We start from the raw sequence: 21,785 nt of genomic DNA, 5'->3' as shown, positions 1-21,785 counted from the left end.
AAGTTGTGATGAGTTTTTAGGGGCTACTAAATCATAATTTCGACGTCAAACATCTTCAGCGAGCACAAGATCAAATATAGTCTTTGGTAGATACACAACGCCCACATCAAATTAAACTCAAATACTCAAGCATAACACATTTTTTCAGTTAAACATGTTTTATTTCATGGAAATACAACATAATTTCTAATCCTATGCAGGACCATTGTTGTACATTTGATAATCTTTTCTCCATTTCCAAATACTTCAAAACATGGTCACTTGTACAATTACATAAACAAAGCCTCATGTCACAAATGGAGCCATTGATGACAATAAGTTACACTTCCATGCTAAAGTTTCTCAATGATACATCTGTGCCTTTATTTGTACTAGATTAACCTGTGAATGAACAACAGATCAAACTTGAATAAATATAATAAAAAGATAGAGTTACAAAAGAACATTTCTTAATTAAAAAGTATGCAGAAAAAGATCACAGGTAGGGGTTGTTGTTGAATAAGTCATTTGTTATCCTTCTTGTGAAAAAATAGGGGCTAATTTAGCATATCTTGATCACGCTGCTAAAACTAAAATAAAGTCCAACAATAATTAACTATATTCAAGAAATGCTCAATTAATTACACGCGACTTTTTGTATCATGTTTTTCTTCATTTCACACATCTACTGGATTGAGCATAATCCTCACACACTCCAAACAGGTTAATCTAGTACAGCACTGTCATCATACACCCAGAGGTATTTACTCACTTTGTAACGGATTAAAATTCTCAAAAAAAGCAAGACATATTCACATATAATTTTGTTTTCTTTCTAAATAAGGAATGCCATCGCTGTATTCATGAGCAGTATATAAAAATCTTTTCAACAGGCAAAAGAAAGAAAAAAAAACTGAGGTTTTCAGTCAGTAGCCGACAAGTTAATCCAAGGATGTGTAAATAAAACTATTCAAATTGAAACAAGAACAATTACGACACCCAACACTTCACTTAGTTCGACTGTGAAATTTACATTGAAACTAGCATTGAATAAAAATGTGTCAAGCTAATCAGATGAATTTGGAGGGGGCAAGATCATTAAAAGCGAACGCAAACAGATAGGTAACATTGTTTCCTTGAAAGTAAACCTATGGAATAAACCAACCTAAAAAAAAAAAATCGCTGAATGTATGAAGATAGACAAAAGGCCTATCATAGGCAGACCAAATAATTTCATACTATAGTGGCGCTTCTGGTTTTGTTGCTGCCTTTTTTTCCCCCAACTTGAATAATCAGAATCAGAAATCAGAAATCCCTTTATTTCTGATAATAAGAATATGAATCCATTTAATCAGTGAGGAATCGTGTTTAGCTTATCCTAGGACTCATCGTCTCATTTTCTCATCTGGTGTGCAACTGAAAGAATAAGGGGGTGCATGCATGCATGAGTCTGATGGGAAGTCATGTGTATATTAACATAAACAAAAAAAGTTGTGAAGATATTCTTCCACCTCCGGTCTCATCGACTCCACTCTTGCAAACATTCTCAGAAATTTCAGGGAATTTTACAGTATGAGATGATTCATATTTTAGATTTCTTTAGCCAGTGTCAGAAGAAATTAACATCACCCACAACTATAAGAGACCAGAGACTGGCAAGAAACAGCCTCACACCCGTGAGAAATGTGTGTGTTTCAGTGTGTGCTCTATGCCTATATCGGTTTTCAACAAGTGGTAGCTAGGGATTGGTGTATAGGAGGCTGGAAGCAGCGAACATGCTCCACGGTGGAACTGTCTGTCTCCACGGCCTTCATGTACTTGTTTAGGATTGCAAAGATTTCATTGTTAAGGATCTGGTACTTCCTGATGCGGTCTGCCATCTTCTTCAGCGGCTGTGAAGAAGACAACAGTAAATATATGAATTGCAGTTATTCAGCAACAGGATAACATTTGAGATCCAAACATGTGTTTGGTACTTAATTTCTGTTAGAAATAGAGTATACCCACCACATTTTTGATGATCTCATCCTTGCCATCTTGTCTTTGGACTTTGAGCAGGTGGTAGCAGAAGTCAAAGAGATCGAAACGACGCTGCTGCCCCAAAAGAACAATGACGGCACAGCCGGCCCAGTTCAGACCATCCCCAAAGCACTGCCTAAAGGTCAAAGCAGACAAGTCATGCTACACTTCTGATTTATTCTGATTAATTGCAATGTGTGTGTTGGGAGTAAAGTATTATGAAAGTAACAAAATTAATAATTGCTATCGGCAGGTTGAGGCAGAAATGCAAAGCATTACTGTTACAATCTCATAACTATTGAACTCTTTTGGTAACCAGACGACCAGCGCAACAGAGGTTTATCCACGAAGGTTGCTGTTTAAAATCCTACTTTTGTGCATATCTGAATTCACAATCATTGGCTGGCTTCTTAGTCACTCTTGATATATTGTTAGATAAAATAGATAGTCATTATAACTTTGTATTGTTATAGGTCATGATGCCACTCAGTGTGTACGTAACCTAATTTCAGATGAATAAGATTTTAAATCAGTCCAATTAAGATGGTCTGATGAAAATTACGTTTCTGGAACCACGGTAAAAGTAAATTTTCATGGTATTTTTTAAGGAAGCCATTTAATTTTTCCAATTTCTCAAAGAGGTATCACAACTCAGTCAGTAGGACTGTTCAATTATTTTTTAGTTTACATTTTTTTTTTTACAACTTTTGGCATTCTTGTCTAGTTAGAGGTGTATTAAATCGAGATAATTTGCAATTCTGCAGTTGGCTAGGTGAACGTAATTAAAAAGAAACAAAACGTTGTGACCAAACGTGTAACAAAGTTTCATTGAAATCATTTTTTTACTTTTTACATTATACTGGTAGCTAACACGTGAACCGTGACCAAAATAATAACCTGGAATGCCTAACATGTTTAGTATCCAACTGAGGTGGGCATTCGTTAACTCGTCATTGAGCTGCCATCAGCATATCAGGCTGGCCCCGTTTGTCAGAGTTGTTGACAACAGCCAAACGACATTGCGAACAGACTTATTTGTGACTCCTTTCTTTACCAATATATACTCTAGTGCAGTGTGATCATACTACGAGATGATACAATACAATACAAATTTATTTATTTAGTAAATTTCAGAACAGCTGGAGCTGTAACAAAGCGCTTTCCATATGCTGTAATGTAAATTAGTGGGAAATTAGAACACAAATTAAAAGACATAACAACAGATACCCGAAGAACAGCAACAGTCTCATGTTGAGTTGAAAGCTAACGAATAAAAATGTGTCTTCAAACGAGTTTTAAAAGTGGACAGAGAGGGGGCTTGCCTATCATTCAATGGGAGGTCATTCCATAAGGAAGGACGGCAACCGAAAAGGTACGATCCCCACGGAGGCCCCGCTTAGTCCTCAGCACCCCGAGCTGCATTTGGTCCGCCTGAGGCAGCGGGCAGGCGCGTAGGGGTGGAGGTGCTCGGAGAGGTACGCTGGGGCGAGGCCATTCAAAGACTTGAAGATGAACAGTAGTATCTTAAAGCGAACCCGAAAGTGCACTGGGACCCACTGAAGAGAGGCCAAGATTGGGTTGAGATGATCCGTCTTCCGAGCTCCAATTAAAAGTCGAGCAGCAGCATTTTGCACCAGTTGGAGGCGCTTGAGCGGGGACTAGCTGACTCCAAAGTAAAGTGCATTGCTGTAATCTAGCCTCGATGCAACGAAGGCATGGATTACTATTTCTAAGTGCTGCTGGGAAAGACAGGGCTTCACTTTAGTCAGCTGCCTAAAATGAAAGATGCTGGATCGAACAACAACGCTGATTCTATCTAATCTAATTTAAAATCCCTGTCCAGTTTTAAACCCAAGTTTAAGACTGGGGGGAGAATGGAGGGGGGGGGGGGTCAAAAGGGTTGAAAGTAGAAGGGCCAGTGGGAACGAACGCGATAACATTTGTCAAAAGAAGACAAATTTAATTGAAATTCAAGAAATTAAATGACATCCAGATTTTGATTTTCTCAAGACAGGACAGAAGTGGTCTCAGGGAGATAGATTATATGAAATTATAATCAAGATTATATAAAAATGTCCATCGTTCCAAACAATATTGTTTTGATTTTGCTATTTGGAAGCGTGGAATCTGTATTTGTGTAACGTGGCAGCAATGCCGATATCCCAGGCCCACCTACCTGGGGTTTTGAAGCCACGCTGTCAGCTTGGAAGCATGGGCTGCGAACTAGCTTTTAAGGCTCAAAGGATTTAGGATGTGCTACCGTACACTCATGCAGTGCTTGCTGACGTAATTTAAATTATTTTTGTTTTGGTGTTTATGTAAAGAAAAAAAGATACAGATAAAAATACTATTAAGGCGACGCATAAGCAGTATCGATAAGAGTATTAGTATCGTTAAAATCATATCAATAGCCATTTCGGTCCCACAGACCGCAATGACCATATTGTTTTTAACTCACCAATCACCACGCTGTGTGTGTGTCAGTCGTTTTTATTTGTATTATTTTCTTTATTTAGCTGTGTGCCTGCTTGTGCTGCGCCTGTGTGGGTCGTGAAAATTACATTCTCGACGCCAAATGGGCCCACATGGGCAGGCCTGAAACACTGACAGCAGCTCGCTGACGGGCTGACAATGCCCACCTCTGGTATTCAAGTGTGTCTTCTTCATAAATTGACATACATAAATCTGGTGTTACTCACTCTGCTGTAAACTCATGAGTGCCGACTGGAATGCAATACACAAACTGCATTGCACTCCAGAGGCGGTGGAACTCCATGCACTCATCGACATGCATGACACCGTTGGTAGGAGGAGGCCCGCGCCACACCCCATCTTGCAAGAAGCTGCGGATGCGCGTCAGGATGACCTCAAACATGGAAAGGCCGCAGCACAGGCGTTCTTTGGTCAGCAAATCCCCCTCACGAGCAATGGCGATTTGCTACCAGAAAGAAAAAAAACATTAAACAACATACTTATATAAAATCGAGCAGGGTTCAGATTGGCACAATGGTACCTGAGGGGTTCCCAGCCTCTCAATTAGAGGCACAAGGTGGAGAGGGGCATACTTTGCTTCCAGCCTTTTCATCCTCACTTCCAGACGCTCTCCCTCTACACATCACATTAACATTTTTTTAATTAAACTAAACTAAGCACCGATTCAATTTGAATGATTTCGAACCGAATATACCTTTGATGTACACTCTCGGAAGAATGTTTTGGAACGGGGCAGCATGAAGAAGGTCACACACTTCCTCCTGTGACTAATATTAAAAAAGTACACAAGATAAAAATAATATGAATACACTGTAATGCTTCAGAAAAAATCTTCTACAGCATGCAGGTCAGCCATGAAGGGATGTTAATTTTTCATTCATTCATCATACATCCCTATCCATAATTTATGTATTCTGTGTCGGTTAGATGTGTACATCTGAGAAGTTTAATGTCCCCCACGTGTAAGTGTGTCCACTAACGACAATAAGAGCTTTTGTAAAAGATGCCTTTGAGGGTGTCAGTATCACTGCTGACTTGGCAGAGAATATTAAAGATGATGGAATTGGTTGAGCTGGGTTCTACTGTAGTTTATTCTAAAAGGTTTTTGATGCGGTAAAGCTCACAGATTTCAAGTTCTTCCATGACAAAGGGTGTGATGCACCTTGCTTTGTGCACTTTGAAACAGTAATACTGAGGCGAAAAATGGTCTTCCCAAAGCTGTTCCCAAAAAGTGTGAATAAATTATTAATTGGGTTGTGATGACATTTGCGCAGATTTTAAGATTGTACCAACTGTTAGTGTTCTTTAAGTATGTGATAGGATTTATTAAATGTGCGCAATCTTAAATGAAGTGAAACAGAATGTTAAATAATTACATAGTGTGTGCATTCATGACAGGAAGAGCCATGCAATAAGAAAAGCAGGACACATGCATCTATGTAGAGTTCGCATGTTAAATTAAATACTGTATATGCACACATGTTAAAAAAAAAGGTTAGTGTTTAATGGAAAACGGAGATGTTATGCAAACAAGACATGCACGTAGAATCCAAATAAATGTATGGAAACACATGAGTGCCATCGCAACCCTCCAACAATGTGACAATTTCCTCCATGGATGAAAAGCACATCAGCATTCTTATATAGTAGCTTGTTATTGTTTTATGAATTGTCTTTCTTTATATTAGTGTCCCATAGTGTTTTTCTAGGGCTGTTGGGATATAAAACCATGTCATGCAAACAGAAACATATAAAGAGAAAGGAAACACAGCAAGTCAAGCCAAAATGAGAGAAAGAGATAGAAATCATCTCAATGTTATTTAGATTGCAATGAACAAAACCCATGTCCTTACCACCTGTGGTTGATGCCAGCGTGTAATGAGAAATAGAATCATAGTTTCAAGATTAAACTCACTGTAGCACTCAGACTGGGGCCTGAAAGACTCTGTGACAGTTGATTCAGAGGAAATCAACATCTTCAATCGTGCAGAACACTTCAGGCTCCCAGACGAACTACACAACACATTCGCAGTCTAGGCTGGGGGATCTTATTAAACCAGCTCAAACTGTCATGTCAGCAGCAGAGTCGTGATCTTACCAGAGCTTGCTCAATGAGCAGGCAGAAGAGGATGGCGTTTCCCACCTCCCTTAAGCTCTGAAAGACATCTGTCTTGAGCTCAGCGTACTCAATAATATCCTTCAGCTGATGGTGGAAGAACTCCAAGATCCCTGCAATAAAAAGAGTGTGGGAATCTCGCCATTCTGTCTATATATGATACATATTACAAAAGCATCCATCTATTATCTGGACCGCTTCTCCTCACTCGGGTCTGTGCTGGAGCCTATCCCAGCTGTCATAGGGCAGTCGACGGGGCACACCCTGGACTGGTTGCCAGCCAATCGCAGGGCACACATAGACGAACAACCATTCGCGCTCCCACTCATACCTAGGGCCAATTTAGAGTCTTCAATCAACCTGCCATGCATGTTTTGGGAATGTGGGAGGAAACCGGAGTACCCGGAGGAAACCCACGGAGGCACGGGGAGAACATGCAAACTCCACACAGAAAGCCGGAGCCGGAATCGATCCCACGACTTCTGCACTGTGAGGCCATCGCATTACAAAAGCAAATAAAAAAAATAAAATAAAAATACATACTACTCATAATTGAATACTACTGGGATGAATCAAAATGTTGTCAGGTTTGTTGACCCACATTGTGCCCAACCATCAGGCCCTTATAGCACAGGATGAGAGAATAAATGACGGTAGTAAGATTTTAAGATAATAAATCAGGTCAGAACATTAGTAATCTAAGGATTCCTCAACCATTCTCATAGGGGTAGCCAAGCTGCCAAAAATCAAAAGTGAATTTGCATTTGTCAATATGCAATTAGGCCATTCTGAATAGGATGCAAAGTGGTGCACCGTTTATGGTTTAAATGCCCAACTCTAACCTGCTAGTGTTTTTGTTATTGAATCTTCAAAATATGTTTTTGTAGGTTTTCGCCTCTTGCATCAGTAAATGTTTCTTGGTAGGTATCATTGTGTCTACAGGGCAGATAGGAACCAGTCTGGCCTCAAATTGCTCAAATCTGCATATGAAAAGAAAGTTGGAGTTGCAATAAAATAATATCGATTTTTAATAACTTAAACACAATGTGTTTTTCCACAAAGAAAATGGGGAAAAAAACACCCCCCCCCCAAAAAAAAGGAAAATACACAAAATTAAATCTCGAAAAAAAAAATGCAAACCAGGGTGCCGAATCCCAAGTAAGCGGGGATCTATGCAAGTTGAGCTCTTAAGCCAATGGGGCCCTTGATGTCTTAAGTGGGCTCAAAGGTCTGATTATGCTGATGCTGTCATCCAGGGCTCAGATGGCGCAGCTGCGCTTGAGCATAAAAACTGGTATATCTTGATTTTTGTGCACGTTGCAGGCCTCATTTTGCCTACACGGTAATTTGTCTGTCTCTTTGCGCTATGGTGGGCATTCTGGCATACCAAGGGAGTTTCCTTTGTGATGCTCGACACGCACGCTTGACAATTTGGAGGTAGAAAGTCATCAAAACTTTATTCCTGCTGGAACCACACGTAACGATTTGCACATTGCGCAATTATGGTGATGCGTGGATTCCAGCAAATCATTTTTTCCCCCTGCCATGTTAAGGAGTGCCTCTCTCTCTCTGTCTCTTGCTTTGACTGACGGCAAATCACGCTGGCTGTGTTCACGCCCACAACTGCGTTTATAACTCCGCCAAGCATCTGCGTGGTGGTCAAACTCCAAATTGTACGACTTTTGACTTTAGAGTTTCCACTGCCTCATTTGATTAAACATCTTCAATAGAAAAAGAATGTAATAAAGATGTAAAGTCCAGATACGGTCACAGAAAGGACAAATGCTCACCTGGGGAGCCATATTCATGGCGGGGTAGGCGGCAGATTTTGGGCATGACTTCAATGAGTGTTTTTACATACTGCAGAATGGTGCCTTGTAACTGAGGGCACACAAAGATGAATCACAAAGTCATGTTGAGATATCCATAAAAAGGCGGAGGGGACACACGTTTAGGAAGGCTAAGCGGAAAATAATGATGAATACCAAGCTCTTGACAATCTTTAGAAGCTCTTCCATCACAACAGCAATGCCTTGGTAACCAAGAAGACGACAAATGGTCTTGAAGTGAGGGGGGCCAACAAAATTCCTGTAGGAGCTGTATATGTGAGAGTAGGCAATGTTCAGAGGCTAGGAGGAAAAGAGGAAACAAAGAAATAATCATTGTTTGTCAGCAAATTACAGACAGTCCGTTTCAAACTAAGTAGTTGAACAATCTTTAAATTAAATGTGTGTAAGACTAAAGGCACACCTTGGACCCATACAGGTAGTAAGGCTGTACATTTGCTGGCTTGTCTCTCTGGGGCTCCTGGGTGAAGGGAATGGCCGTGCGTACAAATCTGAAAATAAATCCCGTTTAAAACAGTTAAGAGTTTTCACCATTTTAAAAAAGGCGCACCAATGAGCACAGGCAGACCGGTTTGTGGATCCGTTGTAGCAATAATTCGGGAGGAAATCAAAATTGAGCTCCCAAAAGACATGAAGCGTAATTCGGCCGTAGGGTGCTGAGACGTTGTGATTGGCCTCACGGAACATGGCATCAAAGCTGTCCAAGGTCATGTGCTTGGACAGAAGCCGGTGGGTGAGTCTGTTGATCTCCAGAAGCCACTCCAACTCCTGACCAAGTGTGATGCAAAAGTGCCGCATTTAAAATCGATTTAGAAAGCTGCGCAATTTCACTGGACTCCGGTATGTAATCTTTACCACAATAGATGTTAGATCCTCGCTTTCAAAGCGGCTGATGGCATGGTCCAGAGATTTGTACATGGCAGCAGAGATCCTCTGGGTGATAAGACGGTTCAGGTCAATGGAGCGACCCAAAAGCTGTAGCACACAGAAGGAACTAAGTAAAAAGTGAAGTGCACAGTTATATACAAGAGTTATTTTCAGTACCTGCACATGTCTCTGTTTAAGCAACGTCTCATAGCGGTTTGAAGGAGGGTATGGTATAATCACCCCATAGTTTTTACACTCTGCACGGAAGCGCTTATCAAGCAAGACACTGTGGGAAAAAAAACATTTTAATGAGTGCAAGATATTGTGCCAAAAACATCAAGTTGATTAACTCATTCATAATTCACACATCCTACCTTCCGGCCATTGCTTTATAGTAGGCAAATATCTGATCAGCCAACTTGTAGACAAACTGATCAAAGCAAAGGTTTACCTGCGAACAAGGAGTAACACTTTCATTTAAAAAAAAAAGGTCATTAAATAATGACATTTGAATTAAAGTGACCATCAGACATTACCTCAGCCTCAATTTCATCATAAAGGAACTGCTTCTTGAACTTAGTAAGCGCATAGTAGCCACTGTCATTGTACAAATCCAGTGGATACAGCACATACCTAGGCAAATGAAGAAAGCACTAAATGAAAACCGTTTTGCTCAATACCCAATCTGACTCGTTGAGTAAATCGGACTCACTCCATCATTGACGGCTCCTTGGTCTCCAGGATGTGGTCGGTGAGAATCCACGGCATGGACATCTCAATAGGGAACTGGATTCTGCGACCCATGGTTAGCTCAAGAAAGAACTCTCTAAACCAGAGCTGGGAGAGATCACAACACTGCTGCAGGGCCTCTGGACATTGGAAGAACATAAAAAAGAGATTTCTGTTTTCAAATAGATATAGACTCATACATTCAAGTCATTTTTTATTATTCTCATAATGTGTAGTCAGATAATGTAGTTGTAGCCATAAAAATTTAATCACTCAACATATTGAGACACAAAGTCATTAGCAAAAGGAACTTAAAATGAAAGATGTGATATTCAGGGCAACGTCAACTCTTCTGGGACTTTCTGCAACATTTTGGGGCCTGTCGGGGATTATTATTTTCTATCCACACAAAAGAAGACACAAGGTCTGAAGACACAGAGAACCGACTCTGACTCTCAATCTCAGGTCAAGTTCATGCCAAAAGTGTTCAATAGGGTTGAAGTCATCAAATCAGACGACCAAGCCTTTATGGGTATCACTTTGTGCACTCAAGCACAGTCATGATGGAAAAAGAAAAGCACCTATTTCAAACTGACCAGACAGAGTTGGAAACATACAAGTGTCCAAAATGTCTTCCCTGGTAAGATGAGTAATCGAGATTCAGGGGGACCTGCTTGATGGGTGAATTGATCAAGAGCAAGTACTGCAACTGTCTGGGTCAATGAGGTAATTCATAACGTGTGTAGAGAGATTATCCTCACCACTGAAGTTGAGCAAGTGCGTGAAGAAGAAGGATTGCTTGTGGAAGTCTTCTATGGCCACCACAATGGGTCCATCCAGACTGCTGCGCAGGGTCTTTTTAGAACCACTCTTGTCTGCAATCAATGATTCCAACATAGTGCGCACCATGTACAGCTGCAGGCAACACAAAGAGCAACCATGAAGAAGAAACTATATACAATTTACTACACACTAGACAGTTTATTAAGACTGAAAACAAGAGCAGCTCTATAGCGATACTAAACTACACTCAATACAATTGTAAGAATGCAGCTCTGTGCATTCTGACGACAACTCCAGTCGTAGACATTTAGAAAATTAAAACGAAGCATTATTACCGATTAGATTTAAATTTGGGTTGGATTTAATCGGATTCTATTGATATAACTAATGAAGTGGCTGCTGAGTGTAAACGTACTTTGAGACTAATTACACAGCAAAGCATTTTCACTTGTTGCACATTTGTGGATTCCTCTCTGTTCCTTTTGATGATTACAACTTCAGTGAAACTTACTTGAGTGCTCGAAGGCCCCACAGCTCTACGAGGCACCTTGATATCAAAGCCACCTTTCGGGTCCTTCTCCCCCCTCAGACACGGATCATTCGGCGGTTCCCTCGCGCCTTCCCAGTCACAGACGGTTTTTCGAATTGCTTGAAGAACACTGAACAGAAAGAAAATGGGAAGCTAGAACCACAAAAGACTATATGGAAAAGTAGGTTGGTTGTACTTTTGATCAAATGATCTGTATGTACCTAATGAGGACGTTTTTCTTCTTGCGCACAGCCTGGCGCAGCGGCTCCCTGAGGGTCATCTGGGCAAAGTCCTGCAGTGCTGCGTAGATTGTATTCCTGATAGCCTGATTAAATACGGACTCCATTCGGCCCATCAGGACCTAATAGGCACAACGACATCGGAATGAGTGCCGCAAAATTTGAAAACATTCAGTAAAAGAACAATGCTGCTTTATTTGTCCGAATTTGAGAGTATCCATACGTAATCGATCCAAAAGGGCAAAAAGGCCACAAAAAACCTGTAGGGGGCTTTCATACCTGAAGCCCTTTAATCATGGCAATCACTTCCACCAGAGCAAACTTCTCCTCACTGGTATAATTATAACGTGTGGCTCGTTCGTACTCCTCTGCTGTGCCCGGACAGTCCTTGTTACAAAATTTATCAGTGGGATGGACCAGCTTCCATGAGTACTGAAAGAGTCAGAAAGTTTTGATTATTTTGTTGGTGCCTTTAGGTATACACAAACACTCACCAGTGACTTCCAACACACCAGGGACACCCACACAACCTTAATGAGCTATAACACACGTTTGATTAATAGAGGCCTTTATAAAGATAATGATGCTTATTTGAAATGGGCATGTTAATTAATGTTCTTACAATTATGCTTGTAGTTTTCCGTAGTGCACAGCATCAAACCAGCGCTTCTATTTTCACGAGTTGACTGAAGTACAACTTGGACTAATTGTCAGTCAATCACAATTTTTTCAAAAATAAATTTAGGAGGAAGCTAGAGTACTCTGAGAAGATTCATGCAAATAAACAAACGTGCAAAAATCCAAACCAAAGTTGCAACCCATTTGAATCCCTTTAAATGTGATGCAGGCTCACTACACATAATGCCCCAAACTGAAATGCATTTTTTAAAATTTAATTACACATGAGGGGGAAAAAAAATCATGTCTCATAATGAAATTAAGTGACCAAAATAGGATACAATAAGATTATATATTTTATTTGAGGATTATCATCTTTGTAGGTCGGCCTTCTGACACGGCTCTTGTACCATCTTATAAAAAGTTTATGCAGGTGTTCCTATTCACAAATCTTTCCTCAGCAATTCAAAAAGTGCTACTCACAACTTCCATGACATGCGTACTCCATTTGGACAACAACTGCAGACCCCTCAGTGAAAGGTCAAAAAGCTCTCTGTATTCCTCATCCGATTTCTGGCTGTCCAGGCCCGAGCCTGTCACCACTTCGCTGTTGCTGTAGCGCGCCAGTTCAGAGATGAAGCGAATGTGGTCCTCTCTGATCTGTACCATCTGCTCACATAGGTTGTACTGAGGTGAAATGCTACTCTGGGTGCACGTCCACCTGCGTGCAAAAGGGCAGAAGGGATGGTTTATATGGTTAAAAAAAGAAGGGAAGCTGTTAATCGAAAAGTGTGTATTCACGGGTTTCTTACTTGGATTTGTTTTCCTCGTAGTGAGCACTTGTCTCGATGTAGCGGGACAACTCTATCTGCATGTCGCCAAACAGTGGCACCACTTGAAGCTTAAAAGCACAAGAAAGAAAGTCTCTTCTGATATGTTTGATTTTGGACAAAGATATACCGAAAAGGACAACTGCTTACTTTAAAGAACTTGTCAATCTTGCTAAGGTTGATCCTCTTTTTGGCATCAAGTTTGTAGATGTTACTCACATTCCCATCCATCAGGTACAGACCGAACCCCATCACCTGACGCATGGACATACATGTTGTTTTAATGTGGAACCAGTCAAGCTCAAGCACATGACTACAATATAAAATCCCACAACAAAACATGAAATGTGTGTACCTTGAGAAGCATGTGTTTCTCACTGGGGGTCAAATACATCTTGTTCTCATAATAATCTACACAGATGTTGACAATATCTGCCAAAAGTTCCTCGTAACCTGGAATCACTTCCAGCTGTTGGTGCAGGCACTATAAAAAGACACGACAACAGAGAGAAGAGAAATCATTAAAAATGTGTAAATGGTCACACGTTTGTTGGAATACACAGTAGGTGCGTCACTGGTCACCGGACAAGCCGCTCTAAACCAACTGAGCCACATCTTCCCAGCAAAACCAGCATGCTGCTGTTGTCCTGCTAGTAGCGGCTCACACCAGCAAGGCCAACACAAAAACAACAAACCATACTAGCCTGAGTTGTTTTTTTCTTCACTGTAGCAAGGAAGTCACATAATTTGGAGGGCATAATCAAGGAGTAGACAAAGTAAACAAATGAACAGGTAACAATAAACACACCTGAGTGATCCTGTTGTGGTTGGCTAAGAACATTGAAAGATTTTGAGATTCCTGGATGGACTGAGGGTCAGCCATCTTCCTTAGGAACTGAGCAGCCCTGAAGACAAAGAGAGCCCAACACATTAACCATTTTGGAAAAGCAAAAGCAGCATGGAGAAAGGCTGCATTGATGCATGGCACAGTACCTTTTGTAAGCAGAATGATCGTTCTTCACGCTACATTTCATGTTTTTCAGTTCGTCCAATACAGCAAACATGTTGATAAATTTGCCCAGAGTGAGCAGATAGGCCTCAGAAACAAAGTCTTTCCTTCTCTCAGCATGGCAGAGACGCTTCACTTCGCTACAGAAACGTTCGATAGCTTTCCGCTATAGAAGAAAAAGACATTGAAACACATAATTACTTGTTTGTATGTAAAGTAATAAATACACTTTAAACAGGACATCATTTTGCCACTTCTGCCCTGAGTGCTAAAATTATCATGTTAAAATATCTTACTTGGAAGTACATAAACTTCATGAGCTTGGTGACTTCTGGCTCCAACACCTCCACTGTTTTCTCGTAGATCTCAACTCTGTTGGGCTGCTCGTTGCATTTCACCTAACAAACACAAGAGGGCGCCATTTCCTATCTTGCCAGTCTAGCTCTTAGTACTGGAAATGAATTGTGAGCATTTAAAATTGAGGGCACCACGGGATAAATTGCACCAATAAATGAAAGAATGCTGATAATTACAGTGGTACGATAAAATATGAACACAAATTCTACAGTATATTTTCTCGTTATTTTTAAATTTTCTTTGGTGTCTTGATGTTTGAGAACTTTGCGCCACCACCAATCTAAAGAGGAAGTTGTGGGTGGAACATGACAATAGAAGACACCGGACTTGATTTTACAGTACTGTGAATTAAAAGTAAAGTATGAGTCTGCCAATAAACATTTCTTTGTGTGTCTGAATGGTACCTGCGGAATAGCTCGAGAGCAGCTTCGCCAAGTGTAAAGCATCACAGCATATTCATGTCCTTCCTCCAACATTTCATTCTGAACAAGGTGAAAATACAATGATGTGTTATTTCAACCATGTGAACAGTGTGTTCCTAAAGCAAAAAAAAAATCCACTACTGTGATACTCATCCAATGAAAATGTAAACTTGAATATTGATAACAGTACTAGTTCTCCAACGTACCAGACATGCAATTTTTAAAAAGCGTATTCGATAAAACAGCATGAATTTTTCAAACCAGGAGAACATTTGAGTAATTGTTTTGTTTGCAGTTTGTCAGTTGAAAGGACCATTTTCACAACATACTGTTGAACATTTTACTCTGTGCAGGTTTGCGTTAAAGCTACGTCTACACAGAATATCACATTTCTCTTAGATGAGTAACCTGTTCCATGATGAATGTGCACTTTATTAATATTTAAGACGGGAAACATTTACTCCATTCACAAATATGCGAGGGTGATTTCTCAATCCCACTCGCTCTATTCTCCTCAAAGAGATTGTCTTCAGCCTAAATGGGACTTCCTGATGAAATGGACTTGAATAAAGCACAGCTTCCCCTATTTGTAAGTCGAGTCACACTAGTCACCCTCACAACATCATTCAGTTGAGCGGAAGTTGAGCGGAACTTTGCCCGGCTGAAGTTGTGTGACCATGTTTGTTGGAAGATGATATCTCAACTATTGTCAAATTGCAGAGGCTGCACATCACCATTGGCTCTGTCGTAATTACCATATTTTCCGGGCCATAGGGCGCTCTTTAAAGTCCCTAATCTTCCCCAAAACAAACAAAGCCCATTATATGGACTGAGCATCACTCTCGACCATCAACCCTTTTACTCATTGGACTGTTCGGAGTGCATGTTAGCACACCCTGCTGGTCAAAGTCTGAGTCATCTATGCTTCAAATTGACCGTGACTTATACATTATGTGACTATGGTGTTTGGGTGATGGTGTAGGAGAAAGCTGGACAAAAGGGCAGCTGTCCACAATGTTGTAGTCTGTCTTATCATTTATGTTATTGCAAGCAAGAAACGTCCCAGGTTTAGACAACAGACTGCAAAAAGCCCAAAGCACATCTCTCTAAACAGCCATGTGATTGGCTGAGTCTGAGTGGCTCCCAAGAAGCCATTGCTATAATCTTTTTGTGTTATTTTTATTTCTTTTGGGTATATTGATAGCATGCGAGATACATGTTTTGTGTTAATCTTATTTCTTTGTTTGCTTGTATGCTGAGTTTTTTTTTTGTTTTTGATTTGAAACCGTGACTCTAAGGAGTGTGGTGACCAGTGAAGTACCTCCCCTGACGTTGTCTAGTAGACTATTGTGATGACACCGTATATTGGTTAGAGTCCATGTTATTGACAGTGATTCCTCATAGCTTCAGGACATCAGTCATTGAAACGGGGTGATACCTCTGGCAGCGATCTCTTAGGCATCACCAAATGCCAGTCCGGACCCATGGCCAATCTATGATGATTTTTTTGCAGGGTGCATTCGCGAACGTTGGCGCTGCAATTCTAGTAAATAAGGCGTCACTGATTTGAGCCAATCAAATCTTTTGTTTGCGATCCACTGCCAATTACGCAGCAGACCGGAAAAGAGTGCTGCTGACAGTATGCCTTGCTAAAAAGTGAGCGTGGTCGATGCATCTTGTTTTAAATGAATGGACGGAGAAATTTAGTTTCGTTCTGGCTGCAGCCAATTCAAAACAAGTGTGCAACATATGCTCCGAGACCGTCGCAACATTGCGACGCGCCACAACGAAACAAAGCACTGCCCTTTTGTGCACAGTTATCCGCTTAAGTTTGAGGTGAGCGCAGGCAAAAACATCGAACTTCGAGTGCAGTACAACAAATTTGTATATTTTCGTTTACATCCCAGCGGCATGCAAACGAATATTCAGTAAAAGTATCATGGATTTTGGGGAAACGTTCAAGTGATGGGGAAGTTGTGAAGGAGTGCTTAAATGTGGTTGCACAAACATTATTTAAAGGAAAACACAAAGCCCAGATGTGTGAAATAATCTACCAAATCCCAATGGCCCTGACTTCGTTCCAACCCAGATTTTAGTCACTGGCAGGGCAGTCACAAACTCATTTTTCTCATGAAGAGAAGTTAAAAAAAATATTCAAAAGAAAAAGTGGTGTCAAAGCTCATTTTGAATTAGTTTTTCATGAGGACAGCCATTTTTATTGATTGTGTACTGAACATGTTGACCTGTTTTACTTGAATAATTAGGCTTTCCGTTTTTATTAGGCTGATAACTCTTTGATTTAAAAAAAAAGGTAAAAGATGTTAACTCAATGCGTAGCACTTGATATAGTTCTACGGGAGATATTTTACTGTTGTTTTCTGGAAGTGGCACCCTTAAATTCTTGGAGCCAAATTTTCTTGAATGTGAAATAAACGCCTTATATTTGTTTGACTGGCAAAGGTGTTTCATGGGAACATTGCTAAATATTTAGTATATAAGTGCGCTCTGTTGAAAATGACTAAATATTGAAATTATATAAAAATGTGAACATAGGCTAGACATTTCGGGAAGTTGGCCTTTGGTTCGGACCTTTTAATTGGAAGAAAATTTCGTCGTGGACCTCTGTGACTTTTAATTGAATACCTCTGTTTTAGGGGATTGAGTCCTGGTGAGCTGGCATCAGCAAGCGCGAGCAGCTAGCGCGAGCAGCTGAGCTAGAGCTGGCATCAGCTAGTGCGAGCAGCTGAGCTAGCGCGAGCAGCTCAGCTGAGCTAGCGCGAGCAGCTGAGCTAGCGCGAGCAGCTAAGCTAGCGCCTTGTAGTGCGGCGCGCCTAGTATATGCATAAAATACGGAAATAGCACCCTCAACTGGTGTTGCGCCCTTTGATGCAGCGCGTCTTATGGCCGTAAAAATACGGTACTTTATCAGATGGATGTAGAACCAAACAGATGGCCATACTATTTATGATGAAAGGCCAGTCATATTGAACCATTTGAAAATAGAAAGTGGGCCTCACCATGCTGGAGTGGACTGTTGCTTGCTCAATATAACGAGCAATGCCAGTCACAAAGGCATTCCTATCTTCAAAGTTGGTATCAAAATTGGCCTGAGGAAGAAGAGAAAGATTAGTGAGCAGAGAAAAATAAATTGATACTCGCAGGACAGGTGACAGTCTAGGTGGGTTTGTACCTGGTACATAATGGAGGAGGGAGGAGGTTCAATGCATGGCTGCTGGTCCGGGAGGGGCAGCTCCTCCAGCAGGTCCACATTGGACAGGGCATCTTCAAGGGTCACGTGGGTCGTCATGGTTACAAAGACTCACTCACTCCACACCCAAGTCTGAAAGATGGAGTAAGAAAAAGATCGCGGATGAATGATGCCACGAGAGGGGCTTAAAGGAGATACACTAAGCACTTTGCCTCCCATATGTGACATGCTTTTGCCAAAATACCCCAAGCATCAACCGACCAATGCAGAATATGGCCTTTGTTACTATGACAACTAGACGGGGCCACGGAGTGGAATGAGGCAAGCCGCTTCAACTAGAGAAGCAGAGCCCACAGTATTGAAAGAGCGCCCACGGAGACAATGAAATATTTTCACTCATGGAAGCAGCACTAGTGCGTCAGTTAGCATTTATCAGAATTAGTGTGTGAATCTATGCATGAGTAGAGTAAGTGCAATATTTTACAGACTATAAGTCACTCCTTTTTTCCCCCCCATGCATTTAACGTGACTCTGTTTAACTTACGAGCCACCAATAGATTTACCCATCGTCATAATATTACCGAACAGGTCACAGTGGACCAATAAAAAGCTCCCAGAGTTCGCCAGTGGAGTGCGCATGCATTAGGGCGGAGCAGGCTGCGGCATTGCAGAAGTGTGTGTGCGGCTGTGGAGGGGTGAACGAGGGACTATATGATATATCCCAAAACAAAAATAAGCGTCTTCATTTGAGTTTGAGCATAAGGAACGAATTTCATAACTACAGCCATCTCTGCAGTGCGACCCCCGTCCATCTGTTGTTTGTTTGAGGACTGACTCCCACCATGTCCTTGCCCCTCCTGCTGTATCATCTGCCTTTTCAATACAGACATTCACAGCAATAACCTTCAAAACTAAACGATAAACTATTTGTGTTTGAAAACCAACACGGAGAAATTCAATGAGAAATATGGATAAAAAGTGTGACACGAGTCCACTGAAAGTGGAGTCGCTATTTTGCACATTGCTTATGTTATGCATGTAATCACATCATACATGAAGCAATATATATAATGTATGTCGTTCACCATCTTGCTCGCCGATAGGAATGCAATGTTCCTCCTAGGGCTGGGCGATAAACCGAAAATTTACCGTTACCGAAATTTATTTTATAATGACCGAAATCATTTTGCCCATGTCGGTAAATTCGGTGTTTAAAAAAAAAAAGAAAAGCCTTTTCTGTCTGCGGCAATGTTAATGCCCCTTGAAGACCGCTACAGCGCCTCTAGTCACGTGACGCCACCCACCTGATCGAGGAAGAAAACAGACGTCCCTGTCGTAGCTGGCGATTCATATCCAGAAGCTTTTTCACCGCCCACAACACAACCATGCTGTGCTGAACGTTCAAGGTGAGAAGCAAGGTTCGACAAGTGACAACAGCCCATTAACGGAGGCGACACCATACAAGAGAACGTCTCAGAGGTGGACGTGATAGCCTAGCACATAGCTAAAGATAAAGCTCCTCTAGTTACAGTGGCGCGCACAGGATTTAAATGCTTCACGAAAGCCGTATTTCCCGATATGGACTTCATCGGGCCGGGAGTTTAGACATGTCAAGCATTTTGCATCTCCACCCGACTTGTGGTCGGGTCGCAACATGGATCCCTGATTGAGCCTGACTGTGCATTACATAGATGACAAGTGGCGATTGCGCACCAGAGTACTCGAGACGGCACATTTTCCCCGATGATGCACACTTGTTTATTTGTCTTGCATTGACATTTTCTTTCATTTTATTTAGCATTTTTTTGTTTGGCATTATTTACACCATGACAGCATCTTGGCACAATCTATTTGCAGAAAAAGATTTTGCAAGAGGTACCCTTTTTCTTTGTGACATTGTTCAAGTCATGCAAAGCAAGCTATTTGGAATGTTTATACAAATGATTTTTGTACTTTTATTTTTCATTGAAAGTCATGTGTACCAGTTGGTCAATGAAAAAAAAAACGGTCAATATCCATTTATTTTGATTTTAGTCCACGGGGGAAATTTATCGTGCATTTATCGTTATCGAGGTAAAATTGCTCAATTTCTCGCAATATGGATTTTAGGTCATATCGCCCAGCCCTAGTTCCTCCAGCCAGGCCTTGCCCTCTTTGTCTTATGACAATCACCAGCACAACTGCAGCAGCATGTATAAGCTCTTAATGCCCATCATGGGTCTCTGGGAAATGTGTGTTTACATCTGACTGAGCAGACAAAGTTGACACGGCCAATAATCGGCTTAATATGCACAGCCAGAAGCGAGAAGATGAGTGCGGAAAAGAAATGAGCCAGAATAAACCATTATGTGTGACTCTTCTCTGACTCTTAGTTTCCACTTGAGCAATGGTGCTGTGTTGAACTGGTATTCATTCATCACTTTAATATACTCACATTTATTAATGACATGTGGGCTATTCATATTTGCATTAATTGGTGTTAGTACTAAGAACCCTAAAGTTGTAATGTAGTTATTCCAAAAATACAGTGACAGTGTGGTGTGAACACAGAATTACATACACGTATACAAATGTGCATATACATAAAAACGAAAAGGGTAATTCTGAGAACTGCTGTATTGTTCAAAAACAGAATGTGGACTGCAGCAACTACGAGTGTCTTAACAATCCACAATTTTTTAAGCGTTCCCATTTGGTAGCATGTACAAAAATGTCTTAAAAATAAAACAATTTTGCTTTTCAACTAAATTCAGATTATGACGACTTGAATCAAGAGAAATCCAAATACTCTGCTTATAGAAAAGTACAACTTGCTGGAGGGGGCTACCCTTTAACAGCGCTGCTGAACTCCGTCCTATTCATGTTTAGGAACACAGGCCTTTAAAGCTGGAGTTGGCTGAATAAACTTTCCCACCCTATACTGGTCTCTGCAACAATTAGTGTGTGAGCGTGTGTAAGTGTGCGTGTGCCTGTGCGTTTGTGTGTGTCCTTTAAATAGTAAAAGGCCCCTTCTTCTCATTTGAGTTTATAAGACCAATCGGCCTACTTTTTTTTTCTTGTTTATTGTTTTTTGCTATCGATTGAAGGAAACAGTACAAATCAGCATGACATGCAACTTTATTAGAACAAAATGTTACTTACACAGTTGAACATTTTGCATCAAATAAAACCCTGTAATCATGCTCATTCACTGTTATTGTTGAAAAAAAAATTAAAAACTTGAAGAACCATAGCTATGACTATGCTAAAAAAATATTACTCATTTTAATAATGTGTATATATATATATATATATATATATATATATATATATATATATATATATATATAGTGCGACCACTTAATGAAATAAAATTGAGTAAATTCACATTTTTTCATCTGATTTTTTACTTTATTCCACTTCCAATTTACACCCATATATGATTCGTGGCTGCATATTTTCCAATTGGGATGGAAACTCTGTCCTACCTTTTTCCCCTGTTACATTTTACTAACTGTGAATTTTTTGTAACATCTTAACCAAAAAAAAAACTAAAAAAAAACACTATTCACGAGTGATATGAGCCATCTTGCGAATAGCAAAAAAAAAAAAAAAAAAACACATAATTGACACTCATAAACGTAAAATCTAAAAATTTCTTCCAGTTTAAACTACTTAAATAGATATCAATACAAAACCATTTTTATTTATGTAGCGCATTTCACAAGAGCTGGAGCTGTAACAAAGTGATTTCCATATGG

At 40.5% G+C, this 21,785-nt stretch overlaps 1 protein-coding gene across 2 annotated transcripts in view; it reads right to left on the bottom strand.

Moving 5' to 3' along the window:
- Nucleotides 1–145: 145 nt before the first annotated feature.
- The window catches only part of cyfip2 (cytoplasmic FMR1 interacting protein 2), a 28,330-nt gene continuing 6,690 nt past the window's right edge, over nucleotides 146–21,785 (bottom strand). The window contains exons 2-30 of one of the 2 annotated variants that reach the window (XM_088293292.1): nucleotides 18,028–18,177; nucleotides 17,855–17,944; nucleotides 14,820–14,897; nucleotides 14,355–14,456; nucleotides 14,043–14,224; nucleotides 13,858–13,954; nucleotides 13,405–13,533; nucleotides 13,200–13,304; nucleotides 13,032–13,120; nucleotides 12,703–12,940; nucleotides 11,881–12,033; nucleotides 11,584–11,723; nucleotides 11,345–11,492; nucleotides 10,812–10,965; nucleotides 10,034–10,190; nucleotides 9,858–9,954; nucleotides 9,696–9,772; nucleotides 9,499–9,607; nucleotides 9,310–9,429; nucleotides 9,023–9,222; nucleotides 8,858–8,945; nucleotides 8,593–8,736; nucleotides 8,398–8,488; nucleotides 6,590–6,720; nucleotides 5,186–5,258; nucleotides 5,012–5,106; nucleotides 4,698–4,936; nucleotides 1,987–2,134; nucleotides 146–1,871 (exon numbers count right to left, since the gene is read on the bottom strand). In XM_088293292.1, coding sequence (XP_088149418.1) covers nucleotides 1,704–1,871; nucleotides 1,987–2,134; nucleotides 4,698–4,936; nucleotides 5,012–5,106; nucleotides 5,186–5,258; nucleotides 6,590–6,720; nucleotides 8,398–8,488; nucleotides 8,593–8,736; nucleotides 8,858–8,945; nucleotides 9,023–9,222; nucleotides 9,310–9,429; nucleotides 9,499–9,607; nucleotides 9,696–9,772; nucleotides 9,858–9,954; nucleotides 10,034–10,190; nucleotides 10,812–10,965; nucleotides 11,345–11,492; nucleotides 11,584–11,723; nucleotides 11,881–12,033; nucleotides 12,703–12,940; nucleotides 13,032–13,120; nucleotides 13,200–13,304; nucleotides 13,405–13,533; nucleotides 13,858–13,954; nucleotides 14,043–14,224; nucleotides 14,355–14,456; nucleotides 14,820–14,897; nucleotides 17,855–17,944; nucleotides 18,028–18,144 — 3,759 coding nt within the window. In that variant the 5' untranslated portion in view covers nucleotides 18,145–18,177 and the 3' untranslated portion in view covers nucleotides 146–1,703. The other variant, XM_088293293.1, reaches the window with a different exon arrangement.

This window comes from Idiotropiscis lumnitzeri, chromosome 4 (genome assembly GCF_059441095.1).
Source record: "Idiotropiscis lumnitzeri isolate Australia: NSW breed Sydney's pygmy pipehorse chromosome 4, RoL_Ilum_1.0, whole genome shotgun sequence".
NCBI lineage: Eukaryota > Metazoa > Chordata > Actinopteri > Syngnathiformes > Syngnathidae > Idiotropiscis > Idiotropiscis lumnitzeri.
The sequence above is the reverse complement of the archived record's forward strand: the minus strand, read 5'-3'. Positions and strand labels throughout refer to the sequence as shown.